General features: G+C 36.8%; 1 protein-coding gene across 2 annotated transcripts in view; it reads right to left on the bottom strand.

Moving 5' to 3' along the window:
• Positions 1 to 399: 399 nt before the first annotated feature.
• Positions 400 to 10,815, bottom strand: part of mboat2b (membrane bound O-acyltransferase domain containing 2b) — a 34,065-nt gene continuing 23,649 nt past the window's right edge. The window contains exons 4-13 of one of the 2 annotated variants that reach the window (XM_079639742.1): positions 9,349 to 9,444; positions 9,203 to 9,258; positions 7,143 to 7,197; positions 6,747 to 6,930; positions 5,886 to 6,078; positions 3,827 to 3,930; positions 3,688 to 3,752; positions 2,800 to 2,932; positions 1,755 to 1,906; positions 400 to 1,665 (exon numbers count right to left, since the gene is read on the bottom strand). In XM_079639742.1, the coding sequence (XP_079495868.1) occupies positions 1,509 to 1,665; positions 1,755 to 1,906; positions 2,800 to 2,932; positions 3,688 to 3,752; positions 3,827 to 3,930; positions 5,886 to 6,078; positions 6,747 to 6,930; positions 7,143 to 7,197; positions 9,203 to 9,258; positions 9,349 to 9,444 (1,195 nt within the window). In that variant the 3' untranslated portion in view covers positions 400 to 1,508. The remainder of the gene's footprint in view (positions 1,666 to 1,754; positions 1,907 to 2,799; positions 2,933 to 3,687; positions 3,753 to 3,826; positions 3,931 to 5,885; positions 6,079 to 6,746; positions 6,931 to 7,142; positions 7,198 to 9,202; positions 9,259 to 9,348; positions 9,445 to 10,815) is intronic. The other variant, XM_079639743.1, reaches the window with a different exon arrangement.

The following is a 10,815-nucleotide window of genomic DNA, read 5'->3' as shown; positions in this document are numbered from 1 at the left end:
TCATACTTTATGAATGCATTATGAAGGATAAAACAAATCTATTCTAATTGAAAAGTAGAAGAAAACAAATCTATATTGATTGAAATGTAACAGAAATAAACAACAAAATCCAAGACAACAACAAAAAGAAAGAAGCTGAAATAAAAATCTGCCCCGGGACATAAAAAGTGATTGTAGTCCAAGTAACATCCCTATATCATAATGCCAGCAAGATCAAGTAACTTATTGTTATCTGGAGCGGCACAAAGTGCATGGTTTTATGTCTGCAGAGCAAAGAGCAGATGTTGAGGACTACTCAGGTTGATGCATTTGAGAATGTAGAAGGCTAAATTATTAATCTTTCAAGCGTGCACATTATCTTTGCAAAATAGTTAATCAGAAAACAAATACACCACAAGAGTAGTAAAAAGACCTCTTTTAATCACATAATTTGCAAAAAAAAACAAATGTACCAGATCCACACAGCGAACATAATACGGTTCAAACAAATCCAGTGGACATCCTCTATCATTTCATTAAACTTTAACACAAACATCAGCTTCATGTCCAACCTTACGCAGGCCCAACTTTGAAGCTGACTGATGCCATACAAAATGTGCATTACTGTGCATACAGAATCACTGCCTGCCTGACTCGAAAAAGTCATGCAATTAACAGTACTATCTTTTTTTACGTTTTTTTTTTTATTTTTTTGTTTTTTTTACTCTAACATTCCCAAAATTCCCAGTTTAGACTGAGAAATACTTTCATGTATGAGAAAAGAATCTCTGGTCTTTAGAGTGGAATGTATTATGTGTAACTTTCAGAGTTTATGTGAAGACTAAATGGACAAGACGTTACAACAGACCATAACAAACATAACATTGACAAAGAGCAAAGAGCCCAGTTTTGAATGGTTCAGCCATGGAATTAAATCTCAATTCAGACTTTCATACTTGGAAAAGGAACCAATTTGTCTTAAATTTTGTGGATATTATTTAAACTTTTTTTTTGTTGCACAGACATCCTGCATTCTTCCTTTTTCCAATAAATCCACTATTATTTTTCCTGTTAGTTTAGTTAGTCATGTTTATTTTTACCCCTGCCACATGAAAACTCTGTTTTCAAATATAATATTGCCTGCTTTCTGCAACTGATAAAGGCCTTGTCCCCTTGCAAGAAAATCCAATTTACAACCTGATACAAGCAGGTTAGGACACGAATACTTGCTGTGACAAGTGGGATTATAAAGGCAAGGTCACATGATTCTATACAAGTGTTTTCTTGGCAATAAAACTCTTCTTATAGCAGTCAGACTCAGGTTTGATTCCATCATCTCAAATCACTGTCGAATCCCAGTACCACTATACTGAGTCAAGAGATGACTTACTCTATCAGTCCAGATAAAGGCTGGTTTGTTGGTTTATTTGTGAGCTTTAGTTGATCTGACTCTCTTCATGTGTGGCTGGAGAATAGGTACATTTGCCCAGTCTGTGTGTGTAGAGAAGTTTGGTAAGGTGTTCCAGGACTCATGTGGCTTTTGGTTTCTGGTTGCTGTTGCTGTCTGTGCTCTCCAGGCTCGGTTGTACAGCAGACTGTTGCTCTTTCAGCCGCAGGTGGCGTGGTTTCACAGGCAGAGCAATGGCCAGCAGTATACAGCCTATGTGGATGCAGAAGTACCGTGACCTACAGAGTGATGGAGACAGCAGAATGTCATGAATGAAGACAAAAACAGTTCTGCATTTTTAGTATCTGTTCTTGTTTGTCCTGCCAACCTGTAGAACTTGAGCGAGGGGCCCACAGAAAGCAGCACAAAGGGAACCACTGTGTAACAAATGGCAATCTGTGTGGCCGCCCATGTGATGACATCATACACAAACTTGTGAGTTGGTGAACCCAAGAAGTACGGTCTCACATTGTGCCTCACCTGAAGGAGAAAAGAGAAACACAACATCAACCCTCAGAGACCCTGATATTCATGATGTGATGAAATTTAACATTTAAAAATGTTAAAAACATTTTGTTTAGGCAAATTATTCATCACTGTACAATTTAGAAAAAAACACCAGTAAGGATAGTCATGAAAAGTTAACACATTTCAAAATTTGACCATTTAAACATTGTAATAAATATTTATATCAAAGCATGCTCTATATATATATATATATATATATATATATATATAATGTATTAATTGTAATACCACTTAGTTAAAAATAGTTTATTATATAAATAATGTTCAAATAGTCACACAGACTAGTTCTTCATTCATTGAATAGGCTTTAGTGTGTGAGAACAAATCTAAAAAAGCTTGACCTCTAATGCCCGGAGTTGCATTTTTGCTACGTTTGAAAAATCATCTCAAATTGATGTACGTTAAAAGTTTCAGGGCATATAAGGCTTTTTTAATTACTAGTCATGTAGAAATAAGATAAAACTACATGGCACATGCTTCATGTATTCCAAAATTGTTATGAATTCTATAAAAAAGCATTTTTTAATTGCACAAAAGATTTGTGATGAATTTCAGCCTCAGCTACTGTGTAGTATTTACCTACATTTAGTAAAAAATAGGTGTTATGTAATATCTTTATCATAAGTAGTCGTGCACTTTTCTTCTTTTTTTCTTTCTGTGCTGCTAAGAGACAGATGTCCTTCACACTGAGGAAATATTTACTTTTTAAATGTCATTTGGTTTCATCAGCCATACCAAATCGGCCCACTGGGAAAAGTCCCAGTGCTCCTCATGGCAAAATCTGATGTAAGAGAGGAATGTTCCCTATCTGAAGAGTATGTGTGATACTGTGTGATGCCACTCACAGCTCTGGCTGCAAGAGTGATGACGATGCCAGTGAGGAAGGTGAGGTAGTAGCCCGGGTAAGCTCCATGCCACATGGCTGACAGCAGGAAGGTGGCAGCAGTGGGATTGTAAGGACAACGTTCATAACACACCCTACAAGACAACACAGTGTCACACACATAATAAAACACTACGCAATAATCGCTTTAGCATGCAAATGAAAGGAGGAAGGAAATGATTCTTCCTCTTTTCATCTAATGCTGTGAATCTTAGTATAGTTTCTGTTGATAGCCTGTTTCCATGGTAATTATAGATCATAAACTGGGTAATTATGAAAAATCCCCAGTAGAAGGATCTGTGGTGATATTCCTCATAGAATCTTGGTCACGCGTTATTTTAAACGAAGGTAGATGGGTGACAGGTAATTACAATATAGTTCAAAAGTCTGAGTTTAAAAAAAAGAAATTAATACTTTTATTCAGCCAGGATGTATTAAACTAATATTTTTTAACATTATAAAAGTCACTGTCCCTTTTGATCAATGTTACAAAAGAATACTGAATATTCTTTATCACGGTTTCCACAAAAATATTAAGCAGCACAGCTGTTTTCAACATATTTCTTGAGCAACAAATCAGCATATTAGAATGATTTCTGAAGGATCATGTGACACTGAAGAAATGATGCTTAAAATTAAGCTTTGCCAACACAGGAACATATTATATTTTAAAATATATCAAATTAGAAAACAGTTGTTCTAAATTGTAATAACATTTCACAATATTATGGGTTAAAAGTGGTTTTGACCAAATAAATACAGCCTTGGTGAGCATAAAATATTTATTTAAAATCTTATAAACCCCAAAACATTAGTGTACAATAGCACAATGTGTTCTTCCTGTTCTTACCTCTTAAGCCAATGTGCTGTTTGGATGTTCCAGTTATCCAGGAATACCTTAAAGCTTGTGGCAAGCTGAAAAATATAAGAGTTGACTTGATTGATTATGACACTTCTGATTCATTCAGGGTCAGGGGAAAAAAACTGACCTCTATATTCATGATCCTGAGGTTGGAAATGAGATCCCATCGAGGCAAACCATCACTGTCGTAGCCATTAAAGCCAAATCCTGCTGCGTTGTTGATGGCATCAGCTATTTGGAAATACAGCATGAGTGTCAAGATACTCTCATATCAGACATAATAAATGTTATGACACTCAAAATAGTTTGTTTATCCCTTTATATCGTGTTATATTTGAGCAAGTATGTAATTGTCAAATTAGGCATTTAGTGAATTCTGGATATGTTTGTAGTGTTTCATATTTCAAGTGTGTAATGCAAGTACTATAACTAATGGTACAATCTTGTTCTTACTATTTCATAATTTACTACATGAGATGAATTGTTGCACAGGAATATGAATTTCAGTTCCATCTTTTGTCTGAAGGGGGCATTAAAACACAAGCCATTAGGACCAAGTCTGTGTTGTGTAAGATGTTGATCCCAATTCAAATGGGTCACACAACCAGTCCTCACAACAGATGATGGATGAAGCATCCTAATGTGTAATTAATCATGCCCGAGGTACAGCATAAATGATAATGATGGAACGTGAAAGACATATTGCTCGTGCTTGATTCAATTATTCTTTCCAGTATGGTTCAACAGATATATTTATAACACATTGGGAGGATAGAAAGGACAACTTGGAAATAGGAAAACAGACTAACAGACAGAAGCTTCATGCCCATTCAAAATGAGGGGTCATGTGCTTGACATTAATATGCCAAATGGATTCCAATACATACAGACACTAATCAGCCACATTAAAACCACCTGTCTAATATTGTAGGACCCCCTTGTGCAGCTGTCGAAACAGCTCTGTTGAGTTGAGGCATGGACTCAACCTCTGAACATGTCCTGTGGTATCTGGCACCAAGACATTAGCAGGAGACCCTTTAAGTCCTGCAAGATGCGAAGTGGTCCAGCACATCCCATAGATGTTCAATCGCATTGAGATCTGGGGAATTTGGAGGTCAAGGCTACACCTTGAAGTCTTTGTCATGTTCCTTTAAACATTATCTATTATACAGTAACTCAAATAACCAACTGAAGTATGCAGAAGAGCATCTCTGAACCCATGTGAACCGTGAAGCAGATGAGCTACAGCAGAAGAAGACACCAGGTGTCACTCCTCTCAGCTATGAACAGGAAACTGAGGCTACGATTCGCTCACCAAATTTGGACAATAGAAGATTGGAAACCTAAGGAGTCTTGATTTCTGCTGCAACATTCAGATGGTAGGGTCAGAATTTGGTGTAAATAACAGAAGCATGGATCCATCATGCCTTGTATGAACGACTCAGGCTGCTGGTGGTGTAATAGTGTGGCGTCACACTTTTAGTCCCTTAGTACCAATTGAGCATTGTTTAAACGCCACAGCCTACCTGAGTATTGTTGCATACCATGTCCATCCCTTTATAACCACATTGTACCCATCTTCTGATGGCTACTTCCAGCAAGAATAACGCCAGTTTGTAACAAACTGGTTTCTTGAACATGACAATGAGTCCACTAAACTCAAATGGCCTCCACAGTCACCAGATCTCAATCCTATACGGCAATTTTGGGACGTGATGGAACAGGAGATTTGCATCATGGATGTGCAGCCAACAAATCTGCAGCAACTGTGGGATGCTTTCGTGTCAATATGGACCAAAATGATTGAGGAATGTGTCTGACACCTTGTTGAATCTATGGCATAAAGAACTCATGCAGATCTGAAGGCAAAAGAGGGTTTAACCCGTTACTAGCAAGGTGTACCTAATAAAAGTAGCTGTTAAGTGTATGTGTGTATATATATATATATATATATATATATCCGTCTAAACTGTCTTTTTGCAGACTGATCATATATTATTCCCCCTCAGAATACTAGATGCATGAGGCTCCTGCAAATAATCCAAACATAATATCCCGCACCAGAACGGAAGAAAAGAGAAGATCGGTTTAGACAAATTATTATCTTTCAAAATAGATCTAAACAAGAAAGAGAGAGAGAAAGCTAGACAGATGGGAAGAGAAGGAGAGGCAGGAAATCCACGCACCCAGAGTCCAAACAAAGTAGTATTTAGGCCGGGTGGTCAGCATGGACAAATACAGGTAGACCACCTGAGCATAGAAGGGTGTGGTGGCAATAAAATCATCATCAACGTTACGCTCCACAGGACAGACTTTGCAGACGGAGAGGAAGACCAGCAACGAGATGAAGCAGGTGGCCAGTTTTCGGATGACCTCTGTCTGTTAAGAAACAGAAATGCACAAACTGATATGAATTTGAAATGAGCCAATCATATACATTAAGAATAGTTTTCTATAACATATTGATAACATAAAATAGCATTCAAAAGTTTGGGGTGGGTATGTTTTTTTAAGAAATTAAAACTTTTATTCAACAAGGATTCAATTGTTTAAAAATGAGAGTTAGGACTTTTACATTATTATTAGACAAGATTTCTATTTCAAATAAATACTGTTCTTTTGAACTTTCTGTTCATCAAGGACTCCTGAAAAAAAAAAAAAAAAAAATCCACAAAAATATTAAGCAGCACAACTGTTTTTAACATTGACAATAATAAGAAATGGTCCTTAAGCAGAAAATCAGCATATTAAAATAATTCCTGAAGGATCATGTGACACTGAAGACTGGAGTAATGATACTGAAAATTAATCTTGCCATCTTAGGAATAAATTACATTTTAAAATATATTCAAATAGAAAACAGTGATTTTAAATTTTAATTATAAACAGTTTGTACTGTATTTTCAATCAAATAAACGCATCCTTGGTGAGCATAAGAGACTTCTTTGTAAAAAAAAAAAATTAATCTAACCGACCCCACACTTTTGAAGATTTGTTCAAACTGAAGTTATTAAAAAGAAAAATACAAACGACGAAGTAAAACGAACATTTGGTGATGGGTCGTTCAGTCTGCTCTTCCCATTGACTTTTCCCTTGGTCTCAAGCTCTCTGTGCCGATAGGGGGTTCCCTCAATGAAGGCAATGTAGTCATTATAGGAGCAGGTGGGACCAGCCAATATGCCCATGAAATTACAGTTATAACTGAAGTACTCCAATAAACTGGGCATCCGTCTGGATGAAACACAAACACGGAAGAAAAGAGGATGATTTTAGAACTGCATTACCGGTACATCATATCTAGTAGACTTGAGCTTGCAGGTATAATTATAAAAGGGCAAAGCAAATATTTTTCTAGACCACAACCATAAACATTCAGTCCTTCGTTTAATTTTGTCTTTGTATTGCATAGTAATTAATTTAAAGCTTCTTTTAAATCTACATACCTTATAGCCAACCGTTTTTGACCCTGGTTGAGCTGATCTTCCTTCCTCGCCATTCCTGTTAACATAATAAAAATTGTTTACATCATTTTATATATACACACACACACACCAAACCCTTCAATTCATAATAAATGGTCCAGATGGTAGATTTCTTTATTTTTGTCTGAGGAACTTTGATCTGTGATTCAGAAAGCTTTCATTCATTGTAACTGCATGGAAAAGATGAACCAGAACATTATTTGAAAATGCCTCTTTTTTTTACGTTTTACACAGAAGAAACAAAGTCATACGGGTTTGAATTGTCACTAGGGTGAGTAAATGATGACAGAATTAAAAATGTTGGCCGAAATATTTCTTTAAACAAATTTTTGCAGGAAATCTTGACGTTTAAACCCAAGCACAGAGGAAGTATTGTACCTGCTCAGCTTCTGAGCTTGTGAGAAGTGGTTTCGTCTAACAATCCCTGGCCTCTCCCTGATTTACAGAGGGAATTAGAGAGGGAAGAAATGTGCTGTAAATTGACTTGGCTCAGAGTTCATGTGGTCGACTCAAGAGTCTCCTCTGCCTCAGTTGTTTGCCTTACGATAAGACAAGGCAAGGCGACCCAGCGTAAGTGGCTTGAATAATTTCTTCTTGTTGTATTGCAAGCTCTTATGCACATTACAAGACGAGCCACTTCAAACGTTTTAGAGTTTAGCAAGGCCTTCTATGGGGGACTTTGTCCTATTAGTGTCCTACGGACCATAGGGAATATCAATGACAGGTTATTCAGGGCAACAGGCGAGTGAAACCACTTTATAAGAGTCCTGGCGGACAGCTTACATACAATTTATATCACCCAAAGAGTCATTTTATATCACGCTAACAGAATATATCAGGTATTTGTTCTGGAAATCGATGAAAAATAACCATCGTGGTAATACCCATTTCTGGATTATCCAGTGAATTGATTACTTTCCAAATGAAAGGTACTTCATCACATTAACAGACATTAACTAAAAGATCATTCATAACAAATGAAGTCTGGCATCAGTGCAAAAATAGCTTCATGTTATGTAAGAAGCTAAAAGCATGACTTTAAAAACGCATAGCTGGCACATCTGTGACACCACATCAACTTAATTCTACTGTATAATAATGTGAGATAATGCTAACACCTACAGTGCAGTTATTATTGTTTTTTTTTAAAAACTCACTAAAAAAAATAAATCTGTTACTTGACAAAAAACAAACATAACTGGGAAAGATATAAACTAAACTATATTTTATTACTATATTATACTTCAATTACATATTATATTTGAATGACTTCACAAATTAATTTAAATTTAGTTTCAGATGGTATATATATAAAAAATTACAATAACTATATAAAAAACAAAATAAACTAATAATTCATTATTTCAACTGTGCAGCATAAATAGTACACTAAAAAATGCTGGGTTGTTTCAACCCAATTTTGGGTCAAATATGGACAAACCCAGCCATTGGGTTACATTTTTTAATTACATTTTAACCCATTGTTTGGGTTTGTCCATATATGACCCAAAATTGGGTTGAAACAACCCAGCATTTTTTAGTGTATAGACAAAATGTGACACGATATTAGCCATGGTATCAGCCAGTCCTACTCTTGCTCTAGACATCCAGTGAGGTTACAGCAGAGAGAACAAAAGCAAATCTAAAGGGAATCTGCTCTGTTCAACAGCTTCTCCATGACAAAGGTTTGCAGGCCATCAGATGAACTCAGCAGAGGACAAAGAAATGAGTTAGTGATAACGGTAATAGTGCAAGAGCAAGTGCAAGATGGTGAGCACTCATCATAAGGGTAATATGTCACCCTGTGGAACAATAGAGGGGTGAAGAGAAGGAGGGAGGCTTGTTTTCATCTGCTTTCATTTCATCCCACTGCCTTCCATTTCTTTAATTAGTTTCTCTGGCCCTTTGGCAGCACATTTGACAATCACAACAGCAGCCGCCTCGAACAGCATCCAGAACTGAATCCCAATGCATCATTCCTGTGTATTCTAAACTTCAACCGAACACACACATACACTCACCATCATGGATCTCAAAAGCCACACTGGTTATCTTCTGTGTGATGACCATCATCGGCCTATCAGGGAGAGAGAGAAAAAATAAAAATATTGGTACACAATAATGGCAATGAAGCTCAGAAACCTCACATAGAAAGGGATATTCTTACCCTGTGAAATCGGCAGAGTACATGCCGTAGTCAAAGACGTAAACCCGGGTGATTTGGCAGAAGCTAAGGTAACCCAGGGCGAACACCAAACAGTATCTGCAATGTGAACCAAAGAGCATGTTTCACATCCAAGCCATTTCAGAAGCATTGATGTACTTACAAGCATTTTTCTTTAGGTAATACAAATACATTTTAGTTTTATAAGAGCTTTGATATCATGAAGGCCTGAAGGATGTATGACTGAGATTTTTTTGTGATCTATTAAAACCCAGAAACAAGTACAAACATTATTTATAAAACAAATAAAAAACAACAAGGAGCTCAGTGATGTTTCCAGAAATTAACTCTCAACGGTGATGAGGGGAACTTTTGATCTGCAGAGTCTGAACAGCAGACAGAGAGTGTGTGTGTGTGTGTGTGTGTGTGTGTGTGTGTGTGTGTGTGTGTGTGTGTGATTTATGAGGACACAAATTTGTATAATGACATGTGTATTACACTGATACTACAACTTACACGTGGTTTATGAGGACATCTCATGAGTCCTCGTAATTCAAATAGCTTAAAAAAACCATAAAAAAACTATGTTTTATTAAAAATGTAAAAATGCAGAATGTTTCCTGTGATGGTAGGTTTAGGGATGGGGCAGTGTGTGTGTGTGTGTGTGTGTGTGTGTGTGTGTGTGTGTGTGTGTGTGTGTGTGTGTGTGTGTGTGATGGGCAGGTTTAGGGATAGGGGCAGTGTAAGGTGATGGACTATATAGTTTGTACAGTATAAAAACCATTACGCCTATGGAGAGTCCTCAAAGTAGTTGCACCAACGTGTGTGTGTGTGTGTGTGTGTGTGTGTGTGTGTGTGTGTGTGTGTGTGTGTGTGTGTGTGTGTGTGTGTGTGTGTGTGTGTGTGTGTGTGTGTGTGTGTGTGTGTGTGTGTGTGTGTGTGTGTGTGTGTGTGTGTGGATATTATTCTCTACCCAAATTAATGACATTATTGCTCCCTATTATCCCTAAAAAAAAATGTGGAAATTGGAGGTTAGAAGATGAGAAAAGGCACACATACATAGTCTCAAACAAACATACACACACACATACACACATACACACACAGGTGAAACTGTTAGTGCCATAGAGGCGTTTCATTATCACTGTCAGATAAACTGCATGTGTTTGCTCAGTCTGTTTGGTATTTTTACATGGCTCTCTAGAAAACTGGATTCTGATTGGCCAATTGTTTGCATAATTTTTCAAACTGCATTACCTACCACTGACTCACACAATACATTTTCTACAAAGCTGTGCTAGTTTTACATCTCTTGTACCGTTTTATGGCCTTCCCAAACCATAACCCTAACCCTAAACCTATAAGATATAATTATTATTAGTTTTATTATTCTTTGAACAACCAGAATTGTATTGAAAAATCTGGATATAGGAATCCTAATTTTAGAAGTGTGAATTCTAGACCTGTAAT

Source organism: Phoxinus phoxinus (genome assembly GCF_949152265.1).
Source record: "Phoxinus phoxinus genome assembly, chromosome: 16".
In the NCBI taxonomy this organism is placed as follows: Eukaryota; Metazoa; Chordata; class Actinopteri; order Cypriniformes; family Leuciscidae; genus Phoxinus; species Phoxinus phoxinus.
The sequence above is the reverse complement of the archived record's forward strand: the minus strand, read 5'-3'. Positions and strand labels throughout refer to the sequence as shown.